Genomic DNA, 22,139 nt, shown 5'->3' with positions numbered 1-22,139 from the left:
TTTTGTAAGAGTAAGATATTCTTTTACATGACCACAGTACAGTTATCAAATTCAGAAATGTTCATATAGATACAATACAGCTCATATTCCAGTTTCACCAGTTGTTCCAATGTTTCTATCCAGAATTCAATCCAGGTGCTTGGGTTGAATTTAGTTGAGAAATGTCTTTAGTCTCCTTTTAAATTGAATAGTTCCTTTAAAAAATTAAATAAATAAAATAAGTAAATTGAATGGTTCCTTAGCCTTTCTTTGTCTTGTATGACATTAATTTTTTTCTCACTCATGTAAATTTTCTTGAAATTTTACATATGAAGGAAGTGAGGTGCAAAATCCTTAAATGACTGGTAGAAGATCAAGATTGGGCAATTTTAAGTGACAAAACTAGTAATCGACCTGCTGATGCCACAGGTCTGTATTCTGTAATATTTTTGAAGAAGACAACTATTTTGTGAAAGTTCCCTCAAATTGTGTGTGCTTGATGTTTCCTTGTGATCAGATTCAATTTATGCACTTGTGGCAGGAATACTAACAGACATGTCTTCTTAAGGCATCTTATCAGGAAGCATATAATATTAGATTGTCCCATTATTGGTAATTCCAACTTTAATCATTTGGTCGAAGGAGTGGCCTTCAAGTGCCTACACTATAAAGTTACTGGTTTTTCCCCTTATAATAAATAAGTAATGTGAAGAATACATCAAAACTATGTAAATCTCCTGAACTTCATCAAGCTTTCACCTACTAGATTTTATATCCATTGATGATTTTTGGCTAAATCAATTATTAGTTCGAAAACTGCAATATGGTGATTTTCTAACTCTATCATTTCTCCTATATTTAATAGTGAATGTTCTACTGTAAAGAGGAACTTTATCTTCTCCCCTATTTACTTGTTCATTATCAGTGTGGATTCATGGATTCAATAAGTTATAATCCATTACTATCATGATTTATTTTAATGAACAATAATGCTAAATGTGGTCAGTAGGATTCCCTTCCAGTGGTCTTTTTGACATGTCTCCATTGTCTTTTGAGCACGTTGTTATTTTCAGACACAAGTTGTTGAAGGCCCATCTTGTATTTTCCCTGCCCAAGCACTGGAATCAGACATTTTTCTAAGGAGCCCAAATTTCTTTTAGGGGTGGCATTCAGCAACCTAGATTTGGCACTAGGTGTGCTTAATTATATTGAAGTGTCATTGCTTCTAGTCTTTTCAGCGTATAGAGCTAGAAAGATATGTTATGAATGATAAGTTTATACTAATACCTCCAATTCTAGTCCAACTCCCCAAAATTCTTCTTTACTTTCCCACATTTTATATTTTTTAACTCTCTTCTTTCACAGTGAAAATACTGACTCAACAACACCAATGTTTTTACATATCTTATTACATACAATATATTATCAGAATTGCTATATTTATTTGACCATGAAAAATAAACTTACTTAGTAGATTTGGTAATAGTTATTTTTTTCTTTAGAGTAATGGCATATAATCAAAGTAGTGTGTTCATAAGTTATTCAGATTAGGGTTATTTTGTTTGTTTTAGTGTTGTTTCTCATTTGAAAAGAGTTGGGCTCCCTTTTTTCTATCTGCATATAATTTATTTTCCCAATAGTACTGATTTGATTTGTAAAATTTAAATTTATTTTTTAAATTGTGGTAAAATATACATAACATTAAATTTGCCATTTTAACTATTTTAAAGTATATAATTCAGTGGCATTAAGTACATTCACATTGTTGTGCAACCATCACCACCATTCATTTCCAGAAATTTTTTCATCTTGCAAAACCAAATGATTTGGTTTTATATTTTGATTACTAAAAAACATTAACATTATAAAGTCAAAACTATACGAACTGGTGCAATTTAGAGAAGTGTCATTCCCTCCCATAACTGTTCCACTTCATTTCCTCCACCTCCTGTAGGTAACCAATATCATTAGTTTCTTTGTTTCCTTTTGCAAAAATGAGGTAATATGTATATATTTCCTCTTGTACTATATACAAATGTAGCATAATACGTATATTTCTTTGTACTTTGTGTTTTTTTCACTTAACAATAAATCTTGAAAATCCATATAATTTACACAACTCTACCATGTTCCTTTTTTTTTTACAGCTTTGAAATACTCCATGGTGTTTTTGTACCTTTAGACTCAGTCTCTTGTATTTGAACATTTAGGTAGTTTTGGAGCAAATTCCTAGAAGTGGGATTATTGGATCAAAAGATAAATGCATATGTAGGTTTTTTTAGATATTGTCAAATTACCCTCAAATTACCCACATTATACCAGTTTGCAGTCCCACCAGCAATGTATGAGTGTGCCTGTTTCTCCACAGAATTGATGAAAACATGTATTAAATTTTCGCTAACATGGTAAGTTAGATTTCTCTGTGTACTCTTAAAAAATTACCTTAATATTTTACTTGTTAAATTTACATGCAATAAAATTCACTCTTTTGTGCTGTACAGTTCTGTAAGTTTTGACAAATGCATGGACTGTGTAACCACCCCAACAATTTTGGACAGAACGGTTCACTACGAAAATCTTTTGTGGCCACTCTGTAATTAATCCCTCTCCGTACCTCCAGGCCCCAATAGCCACTGATCTGTTCTCTGTCCCTATGAGCTTGCCTTTTCCAGAATGCCACATAAATGGAATCATATAGCATATCTCATTGTACTTTTATATTTTTCTTTTATGAGTGTCTGTAAATGTTTTTAATTTTCCCGTATCTCTAGATCACATCTCTTCACTTCAGAACCAGCTATTTTCCTATCCATACTCATCTGCTTCTCTCACCAACATAATGAAATTATTTTTCTGTTTCCATCAGAACCCGAGTAGTCATAATAGTTCACATCATCAAAATAAATCTAAATTATAGGTAATTGATTTTGTTTTGTTGGTGTTTTTCTCTTGAGTATTATTCTCTATCGAAATCATCCATTTTACAACCCACTATGATAAACAGAACTGGCTCAAATAAACGGAAACTTCTTCAGCTATGTAGGATTTTTATTATCTTTTAGATGAGGGAATTGGATGTTTAATGAAAACTGACTGACACAAAAACTCAAGACAGGAATGCTTCTTTACAACCTTAGTTTTGCACTTATTCCCTCCAAACAAAATAATAAATAAAAAAGAAGGCATTTGCTGTGTATAACCTGAAATTTAAGTCCTTGATGTCTTAAGTAATCAAATTTAACTTTAAAAATGCCATGAATAAAAACTTCAAAAATAACTTTTATATCCGCTCTGTTCAGCGACCATGGCAAAATTCCAGGAACACAGAAGGTATTCAACAAGCTCTTTTCAAAATCTCCCTCAGTGTTATATTTTTGCTTTCCTGTTTTTTAAAAATTATTTTGATTTCAAATACTCCAGCAGCAGAACGAAAGACTAAGATAGCTCCTCTCAATCACGTGGATAGGTCCACTTTTTCTAGAACATAATATGTTAGAGGTGGATTTCAAAGACTTCTAAATGAGTCTCTGGGGAAAAAAACTCTTTCCTCAACCTTAAGCCATCTTGGATTCTGAAAAGCCGCAAAGCTTCACAACTGCGCACGCGCGTTTGAAGAGCCGCGAAGCGCGACAACTTAACGTAAATGAAAGCGGCGAGCCATCATTCTTAGCGGACCAATGAAAAACCTCCAGATTATCCTTTTTCTATTGGGTAACCGAGACAAATTAAAAGTTAACCATCTTTTAGCGGGCGTCTCGCAGTAGAGCGCCGTGACGTAATGTGGGGGGTCGCCTGGTAGGGCTGAGTTAGACCAATGAGGAGGGCCAAGGGGCTGGTATGCTTGTTCTCACGCCCAACCCTCAGACCCAGCCCCAGGAAAGTTTCATTTCTGGGAGGGAGAGGAGAGAACATGGCAGGGCGTTGGTGGTTTTGGTGTAGCTCTGCAACCATGGCGGTGGCGCTGCTGCTCGTTTATGGGGTTCCCTCCGCCTCTGCGCAAAGAAAGAAGGAGGTGAGGACGCTGTTTCCAGCAACACGGGCTTTTCTCAAAAAGTCGGGCTTGAGAGGGTCTGTTCTCACCTTCTCGACTCCCGTTCTTTTCCGGTTCTGCGTCTTTGGTGGCTCCTGTTCCGCCGTTTTTGGAGTTCTGGGGTTTGCAAGAGAAGAAAATAACTTCTTGTCTGCCGGAGATATAGAGTCTAGGAGTGAGGGTGGGGGTAGGTGGCATTCTGGCTTCTGTAGGCCTGTGCGTATACATAGCTACAAATTTCGACACGAGTATGGGCCCCATCAGGTGGGTGGGGGAAGTTCGACTTAGGGTTCAGCAGGTAGAATATGAGTCTGCTGTCAGTAGATGTAATTCCTTTATAGACATATAAAAGCATTTTGTAGCATTTTCACTTCACAAACGTGAGAATTAAACTGAAGAGCGAAACCATACCAGGTTTATTACGTTGTGCAAATGATTTGAAACAGTTTACCGGAGTGGAATCAAACCATTGTCAATCATTTACCAAATATCAAGCGTGCCAGGCACTGTTCTAGGAGCTTGCTTTCATAAGTGAACAAAACTAAGATCCTTTCTTGTGGGGTTTAATGTCTTTGGCAAGTGGAGGAGAGGAGATGCAGTATTCTTTACTCACCATTAAGCAATCCAAACAGGAATTTTAACATTTTGTTTTGAAACCATTTGTGACTTGAAGCCATATGTTCTTAGAGCTTTAGGGATTACTAATGATCATGTATGCTTTCTAGTTTTATAGATGAGGAAAACCGGGTCCTAAGATTACACAGTTAAACTGTTGCTGAACAAGGACTAAAACCTTCGGTCAGTCAGTCTTATGCTACGTCTGTGTTTCCTCTAGTACACAGTACCTAAACACTCACTTTTAAAATATCATTTGAACATCTCAGATGCTTGTCAACATGAGTTGAATTTAAAAAGAACTCATTTTCTCTGTTTCTGAAGATTTGAACTATTCCATAAGGAGAAAAACAAGCTAGCAAATTAAAACAAGTTATGGCGAAAAGTAAAATAAAAAAATACACAATTTTTAAAGGTATGGTGAAGTGAGCAGGCTCATACAGTGGAACTAGAAATTAACATGCCTTTTTAGGAGGTTCCAAGCCAAATTTTATGTGGAAAACAAAATGTAGAGCAATATGGAGTTTTATATTCTAGACACCTTTTATATTAAAAAATGCTATATATAAATGTATATATATGTATAGTGAAACAAGGATGCTCAGCAGTCAGTTAACAGTGGTTATCTTTGGATAGTTGGGATTGTTCATTTGGGAAACACTTTTTACCTTAAGTACTGGTATTGTCTGACTTTCTACAATGATCACTTAATTTTTTGTTAATATAAAAGTGAAGACTTTAAAAAACTAGTATTTCTCCTAGTTCAGTTATATTTATTCATTCTCTCACTGAACTAAAAGCAGAACGGCCTAGCAGGAGATATATTAAAAAAGAATCAGCAATGAATTATATACTTTAAAATGGTTAAATGGTTTTATGTTTGTGAATAATATCTCAAAAAATTTTTAAAAAGGCATCAGATTCTAACTCCTTTCCCACTGTTCACATTATCACCCTCACAAATCTATAGCAATGATTGCCTAACTGGCCGTCCTTGAACTTGTCCTTTGTAGTATTGCCAGAGATGAAAATGAAAATCTGAAACATGAAAATTTGGAAACCTTTCCATCTATTTTGCAAAGCATAAATGGGCTTCTATAACCTGTCTCTGGTCTGCTTCCAATCTCATCTCAGTCCCATCTCCTCCCTATACTAGTCATACTAAATTATGTGCTTTCCTTGATCTTCTATACTCTTGAGCCTTTACTTGCTGGATTTCTACTGAAGTATCTCCCTCCTCTCAGCCCTCATTCACCTGACAGTTCCTACTCTTCAAGTGTTAGTTCAAACATTACCTTCTTCCTCAACTAAGCTTTTCCTGGTTACCCTAGGTGAATTGAGATGAATTCCGCACATCGTAGTGGCATTGCTTATATACCAGTCTTTCTCATTAGACTGTGAGCATCTGGAATAGAGACACATTATTTATTTATATATTTACTTTATTTTTTAATTGAAAAAATTATTTAAATTTTTTACCTGGGATAAATATTTGGTAATGCAGTTATTGAATTGTATGGTTAGTTGTTTAATTCTTTAAGAAACTGCCAAACCTTTTTCCAGAGTGGCTGTACCCTAGAGCATTCCCACTAGTAATGTATGAAAGCTACAGTTCCTCTCCAGCGTTTGGTATTGTCACTATATTTTACTTTAGTAACAGGTGTGTAGTGATACCTCATTGTGCTCTTAATTTGCATTTCTGTAATGGTTAATGATGTTGGACATCTTGTGTGTTTAGTTTGCTATCTGTAGATCTTTTAGGAAATATCTCATCATGTTTTTTGCCTATTTTCTAATTGAATTGTTCGTTTGTTTTTTCCCCACTGTTCAGTTTTGGTAGTTTTAAAAATATATTCTAGCTACTAATCCTTTGTCAGATACATGGTTTGAAAATACTTCTTTCACTCCGTTTGCTTGTCTTTTCATCCTCTTCACAGGGTCTTTAACATAAGAGCAAAAGTTTAATTTTGATGAGGGCTAGATTATCAGCTTTTTTTTTCTTTTCATGAATTGTGCTTTTGTTGTCTGGTCTAAGAACTCTGCCTAGCCCTTGATCCTGAAAATTTTCTCTTATATGTATTTTATAAAAAATTTATAGTTTTCATTTCTTCATTTAAGTGTGTGATCCATTTTGAGTTAATTTTTATATAAGTATGAAGTTTAATTCAAGGTTCATATTTTTGGCTGTGGATGCCCAGGGGCTCCAGCACCATTTATTGAAAAGGCTCTCATTCCTCTATTGAGTTGCTTTTGTACCTTTGTGAAAAATCAGTTGGCTGTGCTTGTGTAGATCTATTTCTGGGTTCTTGGTTCTGTTCCAGTGATCTACGTGTCTAGCTTTTCATCATTGCTACCCTGCCTTGCTTACTATAGCTATATAGTAAACCTTAAAATCAGGTAGAGTGATTCTTCCAACTTAATTCTTTGTTTTCAAGATTGTTTTAACTATTCTAGTTTCTCTGAGAATGTGTGTGTGTGTGTGTGTGTGTGTGTGTGTTTTGAGAAGCAAAATCTTATATAAAACTAGCCTGTTTAACTCAATGTTCTTTGGAATCTTTGGCAAACGAAGGGGTTTATGATTTTATATTATTTTATTCATTAGTAAACAAGCAATTCACATCAAAAGCATAGTGTTTGATTGCATCTCATCATGTAATAATTAATTTTAAGAATAATTATCATCAGGCCCAACTGCCAAATTTTATTTTGAAGTCTCACATTTTTTATGTACCTCTGCTTGTTGGTCTTGGTGTTAAGTAAGTTGCCTAGTTAAAAGGAACTTTATATACCAAATTGAGAGTATTAACAGTATGTTCCCTTTGTCTTTTTTAGATGGTGTTATCAGAAAAGGTTAGTCAGCTGATGGAATGGACCAATAAAAGGCCTGTAATAAGAATGAATGGAGACAAGTTCCGTCGCCTTGTTAAAGCCCCACCAAGAAACTACTCCGTTATTGTCATGTTCACTGCTCTCCAACTTCACAGACAATGTGTTGTGTGCAAGTATGAACTTTCAACTACACTTTGAAATTAAATATATTTTAATATTTTAACCATTTTTCAATCCAAGAAAAATTAGTGGGTATATAAACAATTAATGTGTGTACCTTACTTAGGATATCTGTAGTGACACATAATACTCCTGGTCTTTTATAGTCATTTTTTGGTTGTCCATATTAATGGGGGGAACAAAGAGCAAGGATAAAGAATTGTGGTAGCCACCAGAGGAATAACTTAAAAATCGAATAGTCATCTTATAAATTGGTATTAACTTATAGAAATGTATGTCAGTAACATTGATGTAGTGCTTTCAACTTCACAGTCTGTTTAATCACAACAACTCCAGAAGGTAGTAAAGCAAATATTCTCTCATTTTTGGAAGAAGCAAGTTCTAAAATTTTAACTGGTCTACCCAAGCTAGAGATGTTCATTAATGTAATAATAGTGGTTACATCCAAGTTTGGAATTATAAGCGAACTTTTTTAGAAAACAAATATGCATGATTTAGAGATGTTTCTTTTTTTCTAGATTATTTTGTAGTGATTGTAACCTGGAAATTAAGACTAACTCCACTTAAACATTCATAAGATAATGGTTTATTGATTTTTATTTTACTGTTTGAATGATCTTAGGAATAAATATTGGTATTTCTTGAAACAAAAGCACTATGGATAATTAAAATAGTGGATACCAAAAAAGCTTTTGCCTTTTGGTATTCTTTAACTTATATTTTTAAATCAGTCTATGTGGTCTGGGAATTTACTTTAAATGAAATGACAAGGCTACCCTGTGAACTAATTTAGTAAAATCTTGGAGGCTTTCCAAATCCTGACAGCATCACCCTACGTGAAGAAATAGACAGCCTCCTTTCACAATAGTATGTTATGCTACCCCAAGCCTTGCAACTCTTCTTAAAGGATTTTCTCCTTTGAGGTAGGAGACAGTCAAGACATTTGCCCCCAGAGTACTTATTTTATGGGGTGTATGCTGAATATAAATTAAAAGTAAATAGAAGAAGGAAAAAGAATAGTCGGTATTAACTGTGAAAAAACTTAAAATCTAGAATTACTCATAATTCTGTATTAAATGCAAATTAATGCAGTTTGTATTAACCTAAGTTTTTATTAGTATCTTTCTATAAGACCAAATTTAAAATTAGCTCATGATTTCCTAAACTCATTCAAAAAAGAAAAATTAAGCTATAGCAGTATGTATAATACTGTATATTTGGTGCTATCAGGATAAGAAGTATAAGAAAGATGTCCTGCTCTTACCATCTGGCTAGGGAAATGAGCTCCACACATGAAAATTTCACTGGCAATATAAGGCAATTTGTGATTAAGTATCAAGTGAATTGTGTATATAATAAATACTGTAAAATTTCAGGAAGGACATATAAAAAGAGAAGGTAGGGTTGACCTAATGGAGAAGATAAGATTTATAATAGGGCTAGACAGATGGAGCAGATTTAGGTAGAGGTAGGATATTCTGGTTAAAAACTATGATGTGTGCAGGGGTACAGAGATAGAAATAAATAAAAAGCTGTAATTAAGAGATCCTGGTTGAGATTTATTAGTAATAAGGCTACATAAAAGCTAGATGAATTATTTGGAACTAGATAATAACCTTGAATAACCAGCAAAAGAACTTGGGAGACTGTATTCTGAAGGTAATAGAAAAGCAACAGTTTCTGAGAGTTGCATCTTGGAAGAGGAGAAATTAGTCAGTATTTTAATATTCTAATGTCAGATATTAAGGATCTGACTTTAGATAATAGCAATGGATATAAATGGAAAGGGATGGAGTTAAAAGATAATCACAAATGAAGAATTGTCAGATCTTAGAAACTGAAACCACATGGACAATAAAGTAAAAGTCAAAAACATGACTTGAAGATTCAGTTAATCTCAGTTTCCTAGATTCTTCTTGTTTTTTACTCTAATAATTCATCTGACTGTTTTTATTTACTAGGTAGCATTTTGTACTTTTGATTTTTAAAATGAATATTTTAATCTGTTTTCTCTGGGAAAATACTTCAACCTTGTCTTTGAATTCTTAGAAATAATTTAGACAATTAGCTGGATTTTTTCAGTGATAAAACTAGATTGCATTTAAAAATGTTTTATATGTTATTTTCACAAATCTAATTGCATCCAGGCAAGCTGATGAAGAATTCCAGATCCTGGCAAATTCTTGGCGATACTCCAGTGCATTTACCAACAGGATATTTTTTGCTATGGTAGATTTTGATGAAGGCTCTGATGTATTTCAGATGGTAAGACCTTTGGTTTATGCTCTTAAGTAGGAATAGGCAAACTATGGATAAAGTGGAATACATCTTTTTTAGTGGCCACAAGAAGTAATTAGGACTTGTCTCATGTAAGATCTAGAGTAGTTAGTGAAATAAAAGCTAAACTTGAGCTAACCATAAAATGTAATGGTTAGTGCTTAACTTATTAGCATGTGGAAATTGAGTAGTAATCAAGTAACATATATACACACACGTAAAATATATATAATAAAATTACAGTTTTAACCACTTTTTGTGTATAATTTATCAAGTGACTTTTAAAAATCACTACATGAATCTGTCATTATGCTTCCATTGTAATATTGAAGTTCACATTAGAGCTAGGTATGTATCTTTATCCTCTCTTGTCTTATTGGAAAAGCTCCTTTTTTAAAGCTTAATCCTTTCCCTGTGCCCTGTATCCTGTACCCACTGGCTCTATCAATCATGACCTCTCTCATCTGTATTCTTTTTAAATTAAAGACTCTTTTTTAGAGCAGCGGAAGGTTCACAGCAGAATCGAGGGTAGCTACAGAGATTTCCCATCTAACCCCTGCCCACACACATGGATAGCTTCCTCCATTATTAACATCCCCCACCAGAGTGATATTTTTTACAGTCAATGAATCTACGTTGACACCTCAAAATCACCCAAAGCACATAGTTTCTTTATGGTTTACTCTTGGTCTTGTATGTTCTGCTGATTTGGACAAATGTATAATGACATAGGTCCATCAATATAGTATCGTAAAGAGTGTTTTCATTGCCTTAAAAATCTTCCATACTCTGTCAATTCATCCCTTCTCCCTAACTTTTGGTAATCACTGATCTTTTTACTGTCTCCAGTTTAGCCTTTTCTAGAATGCCATATAGTTAGAATCATACAGTATATAAACTTTTCAGAGTGCCTTCTTTCACTTTGTAATATGCATTTAAAGTTCCTTCATGTCTTTTCATAGCTTGATAGCTCATTTCTTTTTAGTTCCATTGTCCAGATGCATCACATTGGTTTATCCATTCACATACGAAAGGACATCTTCATTGCTTCCAGGTTTTGGCAATTATGAATAAACTACATATATGTCTGTGTGCAGGATTTTGTGCAGATATGTTTTCAACTCCTTTGGGTAAATACTAAGGAGTGCAATTACTAGAGTGCAAATATGGTAAGAGTATGTTCGATTTTGTAAGAAACTGCCAAACGATCTTCCACTGTGGCTGTACCATTTTGCATTTCCAGCAGCAGTTAATGAGAGTTCCTGTTACTTGATATCCTCATCAGCATTTGATGTTATCAGTGTTCTGCATTTTGGCTATGCTAGTAGATATGTAGTGGTATCTCACCGTTGTTTTAATTTGCATTTCCCTAATGACATATGATGTGGAGCATCTTTTCACATGTGTATTTGCCATCTCTATGTCTTCATTGATGAGATTTCTCTTAAGGTCTTGGGCCCATTTTTTAATTGGTTTGTTTTCTTGTTGAGTTTTAAGAGTTCTCTGTATATTTTAGATAACAGCTGTTTATCAGATGTCTCTTTTGCAGTTTTTTCCTCCCAGTCTGTGACTTGTCTCACTCCCTTAGCTTTGTCTTTCGCAGAGTGGAAGTTTTTAATTTTAATAAAGTACTATAACTTATCAATTCTTTCTATCATGGATCATGTCTAAAAAGTCATCACTATATCCAAGGTTATCTAGGTTTTCTCCTGTATTCTAGGAGTGTTATACATTTAGATCCAATTCATTTCAAGTTAATTTTCTTGAAAAGTGTAAGATCTGTAGATTAGTGTGTGGGTTTTTGTTTGTTTGGTTTTTTGCTCATGGATATTCAGTTGTTTTAACACCATTTGTTAAAAAGACTATCCCTGTCTATTTTATTGCCTTTTCTCTTTTGTCAAAGATCAGTTTACTGTATTTATGTAGATCTATTTCTGGGCTTTCTATTCTGTTCCACTGGTCTGTTTTTCTATTATTTTCACGAGCACTACACTATCTTGATTACTATAGCTTGAAGTTGTGTGGTGTCAGTCCACTAACTTGGTTCTCCTTCAGTATTGTATTGGCTCTTCTGGATCTTTTGCCTCTCCATATGAACTTTAGAATCAGTTCGTCATTATCCACAAAATTACTTTCTGGGATTTTGATAGCGGTTGCATTGAATCTATAAATGAAGTTGGGAAGAACTGATTTCTTGACAATATTGAATCTTCCCATCTGTGAACATGGAAAACCTCTCCATTTCTTTAGTTGTTTGATTTCTTTTATCAGAGTTCTGTAGTTTCCCTCCTATAGATCGTGTGTGTGTGTGTGTGTGTGTGTGTGTGTGTGTGTGTGTGTACACACACACACACCCACACACCTAAGTATTTCATTTTGGGGAATGCTAATGTAAATAGAATTGTGTGTGTGTGTGTGTGTTTAAAGTATAGCATTATGTTTTTAATTTCAAATCCTCTTGTTCAGTGCTGATATATAGGAAAGCAATTGACTTTTGTATTTTAACCTTGTATACTGCATTGTTGGTATAATCGCTTTTTAGTTCCAAGGGTTATTCGATTGATTCTGTTGGATCATCTATGTAGATGATCATGTCATCTGTGAACAAAGACAGCTACATTTCCTCCTACCCAACCTATATACCTTTTATATACTTTTCCTGTCTTATTGAATTAGCTGGAACTTCCAGTATGGTGTTGAAAATGAATGATGAGAGAGAACATCCTTGTACCAGGGCTTAGTGGGAAAGCTTTGAGTTTCTCACCATTAAGTATGATGTTAGCTGCAGAATTTTTGTGGATATTCTTTATCAAGTTGAGGATGTTTCCCTCTACTCCTAGTTTACTGAGAGTTTTTATCATGAATAGGTTTGGATTTTGTCAAATCCTTTCTTGCATCTGTTGATATCATGTAATTTGTTCTTAGTCTGTTGATGTGAGAGATTACATTAACTGATTTTTTAATATTGAACCAGAATATTTCCCTTCTTTCATTTCTGTCTTCATTTGTGTCTTCTCTTTGTTCTTAGCTTGACTAGAGGTTTATTAAATTTATTGATCTTTTCAAAGAGCAAGCTTTTGTTTTCATTGCTTTTCTTTATTGATTTTCTGTATTCAATTTCATTGATTTCTGCTCTAATTCTTATTATTACGTCTACTAACTTTAGATTTAATTTGCTTTTCTTTTTCTGGTTTCCTAAGGTGGAAACTTCAACTGTTGATTTTAGTTCCTTCTTTTTTTTTCTCATATATGCATTCAATGCTTAAAAATTTCCCTCTCACCATTGCTTTTGTTGTATCCCACAGATTTTTATAAGTTGTGTTTCCATTTCCATTCAGTTTAAGATATTTTTTAATTTTCCTGAGATTTCTTCTCTAACCCATGCGTTAATTAGAAATGTGTTTAATTTCGACACATTTTGGGATTTTCCAGTTATCTTTCTGTTATTGATTTCTAGTTTAATTCCACTGTGGTCTAAGAGCAGACATTATGTGATTTCTATTCTTTGAGTTAAAGTGTGTTTTATGGCCCAGAATATGGTTATCTTGGTGAATGTTCCATGTGACCTGGAGAAGAATGTGTATTCTGTTGTTTTGGATAAAGTAGTCTGTGTATGTCAGTTATATCCAGTTGATTGATGGTATTATTGGAGTCAGCTCTGTCCTTACAGATTTTTTTGCCTGCTGGATCTGTCCATTGGGTGTTGAAGAGGGGTGTTGAAGTCTCCAACTATGATGGTAGATTCATCTGTTTCTCTTTGCAATTCTATTAGTTTTTGCCTCACATAGTTTGACGCTCTTATTAAACACATACACATTAAGGATTGTTATGCACTCTTGGAGAATTGACCCCTATATCATTATGTAATGCTCTTTTTCTCTCTGATAACTTATCTTGTTTTGAAGTCCAAAATTATATAGCAATTCCTGCTTTCTTTTGATTAGTGTGAGCATGGTATATTTTTCTCCATTCATTTACTTTTAATCTATATTTAATCTTTATATTTAAAGTGGATTTCTTGTAGACAGAATGTACCTGGGTCTTATTCTTTAATCACTCTGAGAGCTTGGGTCTATTTTTTGTTTTTATTATGGTGACATTGGTTAATGGAATCCAGTAAGTTTCAGGTGTACAAAATAGCAGCACATTGCATTGTATGTTCACCTCCCTTAGTTAGATTTCTTTCCGTCACCATGTATTTGAGCCCTTTTACCCCATCTACCTCCTGCCTCCCAGCCTACCCTTCTGGTAACCACTAGTCTATAGTCCATGTCCATGAGTCTGTTTGTCCTGTTTGTTGCTTTTAGGTTTATATACCACATATAAGTGATATCCTGTGGTTTATATATACTTTTTTCTGTCTGGCTTATTTCACTTAGCATGATTATCTTGAGGTCCATCCACGTTGTCGCAAATGGAAGTATTTTATCTCTTATGGCTGAGCAATATTCCATTGTATATATGTACCATAACTTCTTTATCCAATCATCTATCATAGGGCGCTTCGGTTGCTTCCATGACGTGGCCACTGTGAATAATGCTTGACAGCTTGTTTTTTAATTAGTTCATTTAAATCATTAATATTCAAGGTGATTATTGATATGGTTGGATTAACAGCTACCATAATCATTACTATTTTATTTCTTACCCTTATTCTTTTTTTGTCTTTTATTTGTTTCTGCCTTTTGTGATTTTTTTAACACTAATATTTATTTTCATTTTTTAAAATTTATTTATTTTAATTAGTTTCTAGTATACAGTACATTGGTTAGACATCTATGTAGTTCATAAAATGATACCCTCAGTTGCTCCCTCCCCTCACCCTCCACCTAGCAAACATATTAATAGTAACTGCATTCCCTTTGCCATGCTCCCCATCCCTGTGACCATCCATCAGCTACTACTCTATTTCTTTAACCCTTCACTCCATCCTCCCAGCCCCACAACTCCCCTCCCCTTCTGTCCGTCACCAAATTATACACTATATTTGTGAGTTTGTTTTTGATTAGTTTGGCTTTTTATTCCCTAGATTCTACATATAGGTGAAATCATATAGTGTTTATCTTTCTCTTTCTGACTTAAATACCTTCTAGATCCATCAAAGCAATATCTTTTTCCATCCCCTTCCTTTTAGTCTATGTGTGTCTTTTAATCTGAAGTCTTTTGTAGGCAGCTTATGTAGGGGTCTTATTTTCTTATCCATGTAGCCACTCTGTCTTTTGGTTGGAGCACTTAATTCTTTTCCTTTTGAGGTAGTTGATGTTAGGAATGTAGTTATTGCCATTTTTTATTCCTCTTTTTGATACAGGTCTTTTTTCTTCTTAAAGAAGTCCCTCCAACATTTCCTATAATACTGGCTTGGTGATAAATTCCTTTAGCTTATTTTTGTCTGGGAAGCTCTGTATCTGTCCTTCAAATCTAAATGATAGCTTTGCTAGATAAAGTATTCTTCATTGTAGATCCTGGGTTTTCATCACATTGAATGTTTTGTGACACACCCTTCTGTCCTGCATAGTTTCTTTTGAGAAATCAGCTACCAGTCTTAAGGGTGTTCCCTTATAGGTAACTATCTGTTTTTCTCTTGCTGCTTTTACTATTCTTTCTTTGTATTTAACCTTTGGCATTTTAATTATGATGTGTCTTGGTGTGGGCCTCTTTGGATCCCTGATTTTTGGAATTTTCTGAGCTTTCTGGGGTTTTATGTCCATTTCCATCACCAGCTTAGGGAAGTTTTCCATCATTATTTCTTCAAACAGCTGTTCAACATCTTGATTTTCTTCATTTACACTGATCAGACAGATATTTGGACCCTTAATAGTGTCTCATATGCTCTTTAAATTATTTTTATAGTCTTGACTTCTTATCTCTTGCCATTCTGATTTCGTGTCCTTGGCTTTCCAGTCCTCTAGATAGGGCATTTGATTCTTTATTCACTTTGTTTATTCCTTTGTTTATTCATTTAATATACTTCTCATCTCAGATAATGTGTTCTTCATTTCAGACTGGTTCCCTCTTATAATCCCCATTTCCATTTTTATGTTTTTTGTCTCTTTTTTGCAGTTCTCACTGAATTTATCTACACTTCCCCCCAAAAGTTCATTGAGCATCTTTATAACCAGTGTTTTGAACTCTGCATCTGTGAGATTACTTAACTCCATTATATGTGGATCTCTGTTCCGTTTACTCATGTGGTTTCTGCTTCTTTGTTTTCCCACTTTGGCTGCCTTTCCGTGTCTGTTCCTATGTACTAAGCAAATTTCTTAAGTCTCCCAGTCTCATTAATGTGGATTTGTGAAATAAATGTCCAATTGAACAGTCCTGAGAGGAGTTCAGTTGCAGGCCAAGTTTAGCCGAAGTCTGTGTCCCGTGGGGGCCACCTGTTAAGATTCAGCAAGCAATCCACAGATGCTTTTCTTATAGTTGCCTCAAAAGGCTACACCAGAGACTGAGGCCAGCCGCTTCCAGTGTGAGTCTAGACACTCCTCAGCAAGGAGCACCTGACTCTCTGAGGATATACATGGATGTGGCTTGGGTGGGGCCACGAGCTGGAGGAGGTGGGGTTTCAGGGAATCTTCTGGGTCGAGTGACCTGTTATCCAGTTTGATGATGTCACGGCTATGGTGGTCCTCTGTCTAGAGCACTGTTAAGGGAGAAGGCTCAACAGGGAACGATGGATACTGCCAGCACTTCTGTAAAGAGCAAATCTTGCTTCGGCCCTCACTCTGACACTATGTCTCCCTATAAGTCCCTGGTGCCCCCTGCGCACAGCGGAATCAGCACTGGTCATCAGAGTGAGCAGATCCATCACTGCGAAAATCCACTTGTGGACGTGGCCCCTTTAAGAAGGTTCAGCTGCTGCCATTGCCTCCGTCTCACTCAACTGCTCGAAATCAGGCAGACCCGTGTCCTCTCCCTGTCCTACCTTCTGCTGTTGCAGCATACTTTTCTGGATTTCTTTGAAGTAGTATGGCTTGTTCATCTAGATCCCAGGAGATCTTTCTTTACTGCTCCTCCTTGTTTCTGTCACAACTTTGATTTGGTCCCCAGAGGGGTGAACAGAGCCTCTATCATCTACACCATTCTGAACTCATTCATTCATTCATTCATTTATGGTGACATTGGTTAACGAAATCCAGTAAGTTTCAGGTGTACAATTTAACACTTAAGACATACATATATTTGCATTGTGTGTTCACCTCCCATAGTTAGATTTCTTTCTGTCACCACATATTTGACCCCCTTTACCCTGTCTACCTCCCGTCTCCTCCCCCACCCCCTACCCTCTGGTAACCACTAGTCTAGAGTCAATGTCCATGAGTCTCTGTCTGTCCTGTTCATTTGTTGCTTTTAGGTTTTTATCCCACATATAAGTGATATCACATGGTTTTCTCTTTTTTATGTCTAGCTTATTTCGCTTAGCATGATTATCTTGAGATCCATCCATGTTGTCGCAAATGGCAGTATTTCATCTCTTCTTATGGCTGAGTAATAGTCCATTGTATTTATGTACCACAGCTGCTTTATCCAATCATCTATCGTAGGACAGTTCGGTTGCTTACATGTCCTGGCCACTGTGAATAATGCTGCTATGAGCATCGGTGTGCCAATATCTTTATGGATATGAGTTTTTAAGTCCTTGGGGTAAATACCAAGTAGAGGGATTACTAGATCGTATGATAGATCAATTCTTAGTTTTTTGAGAAACCTCCATACTGTTTATTATAGTGGCTGTACCAATTTGCAGTCCCACCAGCAGCAGATGAGGGTTCCTTTTTCTTTGTATCCTCTCCAACATTTGGTATCACTGTCCTGTTCATAATAGTTATACTAACCAGTGTGAGACGGTATTTCGTTGTGGTTTTGATTCGCATTTCTCTAATAGCGAGTGATGTTGAGCATCTTTTCCAGTGTTTGTTGGCCATTTGTATGTTCTCTAGGGAGAAGTATCTGTTCAGGTCCTCTTCCCATTTTCTGATTGAATCATTTTTTGGTTGATGTTATTGAGTTGTATGAGTTCTCTGTATATTTTGGATATTAGGTCCTTTTCGGAGGTGTTGTTTGCAAATATCTTCTCCCTTTAGGATGGTTGTCTCTTTTCTTTTCCTATGCAGAAGTTTTTGAGTTTGATATAGTCCCATTTATTTATTTGTACTTTTACTTCCCTTGCTTTTGAGTTCAAATTCATAAAATCCTCTTTAAGCCCAAGGTCCATGAGTTAGTTCCTATGTTTTCTTCTATGCAATGTATAGTTTTAGGTTTTATATTCAGGTCCTTAATCCATTTTGAGTTAATTTTGGTGTAGGTGATAGATAACAGTCTAGTTTCATTCTTTTGCTGGTGGCTGTCTTGTTTTCCCAGCACCATTTATTGAAGAGGCTTTCCTTTCTCCACCGTATGATTTTGACTCTTTTGTCAAAAATTATTTGCCCATATAATCATGAGTTTACTTCTGGGTTCTTGATTCTGTTCCACTGGTCCGTGTGTCTGTTTTTCTGCCAATACCATGCTGTTTTGTTTACTACCTTTTGTGATTTTAATTGGGCATTTTATATGATTGCATGTTTTCTCTTAGCACATTGTTTTTATTAGTAGTTGCCCTAGAGTTTGCAGTATACTTTGACAGCGAATCCAATTTCAATTCAGATAACACTATCCTACTTCATGGAAAGTGTGGCTAACTTGTAATAACAAAATAATCCTAATTCCCTGCTCCCATCCCTTATATCATTTCTGTCATTCATTTCACTTATATATAAGCATACATAAGCATACACACAGAATTGAATACTTTGTTGGTTTTATTTTGAACAGACTATTATGTGTTAGATTAATTAAGAAAAATAAAAGTTTTTATTTTACCTTGACTTATTCTTTCTTCAGTACTCTCCATTTATGTGGATCTGAGTTTGTGACCTCTTATTTTCCTTCCCTCTAAAGATCTTTTAATATTTCTTGCAAGAAATTATTTTAATTTTTGTTTGTCTGAGAAAGTCTTTATTTCTCCTTCACTTTTGAAGAATAATTTCACGGGGTACAGTATTCTAAGTTTATGGTGTTTTTTTCTTTCAGCACTTTAAATATTTTACCCCACTCTCTTCTTGCTTGCATAGTTTCTGAAGAGAAGTTGGATATAATTCTTATTTTCCTTGTATAGGTAAGATGTCATATTTTTCTGGCTTCTTTCTTAGGTTTTTCTTTATCTTTGATTTTCTGTAACTTAAAAATTATTTGCCTGGATATACTTTTATTGGCATTTATCCTGCTTGATGTTCTCAGAGCTTTCTGGATCTGTGATTTGGAGTCTGTTGTTAATTTGGGGAAATTCTCAGTCATTACTAATAGAAATATTTCTTTTCTCTCTTCTTCTTCTGGTCTTTCCATTACGTGTATGTTACACTTTTTGTAGTTGGCTCATGCTCCTTAGGTATTCTGTTCTTTTTTTAGACTTTATTCTCTTTGCTTTTTGCATTTTGAAGATTCTATTGATACATCCTCTAGCTTAGAGAGTCTTTCCTCAGCTGTGTCCAGTGTACTAATAAGCCCATCAAAGGCATTACTCATTTCTGTTAGGTGTTTTTCACCTCTGGCATTTCTTTTTGGTTCTTTCTTAGGATTTCCATCTCTCTGCTTACACTGACCATCTTGTTTCGGCATGCTGTCTATCCTTAGAGCCATTAGCATAGTAATCATAGATTTTTTTTAATTCCCAGTCTGATAATTCCAATACCCTTGCCTTGTGTAGTTCTGATACTTGCACTGTGTCTTAAAATTATGTTTTTTTGACTTTTGATGTACCTTGTGATTTTTCTTCATAGCCAGACATGATGTGCTGGGTAAAAGGAACTGTTGTAAATTTGCCTTTAGTAATGTAGTGGTGAGGTGGGAGGGAAATCTTTTGTAGGTCCTTTGATTAGGTCTCAGTCTTTTAGTGAGCTTCTGGACTGTGAACTCAAGAGTTTCTCAGTTTTCTTTTCTCCCCCTCAGGGGACAGGATGGCTAGAGTGAGCTAGAGTTGGGTATTTTCTTTCTTCCAGATCAGCTAGGCTCTGACAATACCCCACCCAGCTGGTTAGGCTCTGGTTATCCAGTTTTCACCAAGGGCAGGCCTTGTTAAGAAAAACAGAGTGCCCTGGGGCAGAGGTCCCTAACTCCTCTAGGCCACAGATCAGTAAAGTCTGGTCCGTGGGCCAGTTAGGAATGGGGCTGCACAGCAGGACATGAGCAGCTGGCTAGGGAGTGAAACTTCATCTGTATTTTCAGCTGCTCCCCAGCGCTAGCATCACTGCCTCAGCTCTACCTCATTATCCAGCATTAGATTCTCATAGGAGCACTGGTCCCTGGTGCTAAAAAGATTGGGGACCACTGCTCTGGGGTATTTCAAATGGTTCGTTTTCTCCTCCCTCTGCTGGAAGAATGAGGGAATTTTTCTTCAATATTTACTGTGAGAATCTAGTCAAGCTCCTGAGGTAAATATCACAATATTGTTGTCCCTTCCCACATGTCTGTTTGCCCCTGGGGTTTTTAACTCTCAGAGTTGTCCACACTGAGTCTCAAGCAATTCATCAGTTAGAGATCAGGTTTTCTTCCTCTGGCATTGGTTCCTGAGGCAGTTTCCACTTGGTGGGTCTCTGCTCAGATGAACTGTAACTTCCTGTTTTTGTCTGTCTCTCCAGTCTTGAAGGTAGTCATTTGCCATGTGTCCTCCCCTCTCTTAGGGATCCAAGAAGAATTGTTGATTTTTCAGTTTGTTCAGCTTTTTGTTGTTACAATGGAGGGGAAACTTCCAAGTTCTTTACATGCACAAACAGAAATCGTAACTTTCAACTATATTTTTAAGTTCAGTCTCTGTAATAGTTCTTTCCCCATTCACATATAAGGAGGCATAGATTCAATGAGTAGATTCAAAGACATAGATTCAGTTTTGTCTCTTGATACATGTATCTAACTCCTTGTATATTTGGGCATGTTATACTCAATTGTATAAAATGTAAAAGGAAAGTTTCAGGTATAACTTCTTGCTGTACATCTTTACATGAATGACTTACCAATCCAAAAATTCATTATGTCCCAAATGAAACTTCTGTCTCTTCTACTTCCACTCAAACCTGTCCTCTTGTGTTCTGTATCATTAGTGATACTTCTTCATCTTCTACAATATCCGTCATAGTGATACCTGCTTTACATTCCAAGACCCTCATGTTCTCTCATTTGAACTAATGCAGTAGCCTTTTAACTGTTTCACTTACTATCCATATAGCACGCTCTCCCTATTGCCTACTATAACAATTTCCAGAGTTTTTTCTAGAGGGTGTTAATAAGAATACTTGGGGAAATTAAATATAATTAAACAAAGTTAAATTTTATTTTTTACTTTAAGGTGTCAGGAACTATGAAGTGTCTGAGGTTTTACTCTATTTGCAAGCTAACAAGTTATCCTGCCACAGTTTCATAAATGCTGGCAAAAGGCATGACACTCCTGTGTTAGTGTTAAAGGACTTTATTACTCATAGCAACAACAGTATCCAAAATATCAGCACTTTCTTGCACCAGTCCTCCAACCCCTACTTCCCATACTACAATGCAAAGAGGGCCAATGGGTTACATTATGGAAGAGGAACTCCAAGCTTTAGAAACCCAATTCTTCTATAAAGGGTAGTAAGCATGCATGCTCTTTTCTTTGGAGGGAGACTCTGTATCTTCTAAGGCTATACAAACATCCTTCAGAAGATCATCCAGAACAAAGGCAGTCATGCAGAAACACCAGAAACCCATGAAGAATTATCTCCCAACATTGGACTTCACACAGACTTTACCATGCTGATATGTGTTACACCTTCCATTCCAGTGGTGGACTGTCATATGCAGAATTTCCCAACTTATTAGACAAATTAATGGAGCATTTTGGTTAGATTCTGTGAAGTACGCTTTTGGAAATAGCGGTATAAAAACTAAAGTCAAAATTCCTTAGTCCTCCTCACTTCCTGCACTGTACTCCTTTTTTCATAATTATCCTGTACTATCTTGTTTCAGCATTGTTGATTGTTTCCTATAAAATATCCTTTCTCCCTTGCTTTCTTTCTTTCCCCTCTCAAAATTCTGCTTACCCTGTAAGCCTCATTTCAGATATTCCCTTGAAGCCTTTTCAGATCCTGCATATGAACAGTGAGTCACCCCTTTTTGTGTGTTGTCACACTACTTTCCTTATATTTCTGTTATACATGTATATATT

At 35.6% G+C, this 22,139-nt stretch overlaps 1 protein-coding gene across 1 annotated transcript in view; it reads left to right on the top strand.

Annotated features, from left to right (window-relative positions):
• The first annotated feature begins 3,713 nt into the window (after positions 1-3,713).
• The window catches only part of MAGT1 (magnesium transporter 1), a 32,681-nt gene continuing 14,255 nt past the window's right edge, over positions 3,714-22,139 (top strand). Inside the window, exons 1-3 of the mRNA XM_016132644.2 lie at positions 3,714-3,991; positions 7,457-7,626; positions 9,781-9,898. Of these exons, the coding sequence (XP_015988130.2) occupies positions 3,794-3,991; positions 7,457-7,626; positions 9,781-9,898 (486 nt within the window). The 5' untranslated portion in view covers positions 3,714-3,793. The remainder of the gene's footprint in view (positions 3,992-7,456; positions 7,627-9,780; positions 9,899-22,139) is intronic.

The sequence above is a fragment of the Rousettus aegyptiacus genome, unplaced genomic scaffold, assembly GCF_014176215.1.
Source record: "Rousettus aegyptiacus isolate mRouAeg1 unplaced genomic scaffold, mRouAeg1.p scaffold_m13_p_9, whole genome shotgun sequence".
NCBI classification, from domain to species: domain Eukaryota; kingdom Metazoa; phylum Chordata; class Mammalia; order Chiroptera; family Pteropodidae; genus Rousettus; species Rousettus aegyptiacus.
Note: the sequence above shows the minus strand (reverse complement) of the source record. Positions and strands in the feature narration are given on the sequence as shown.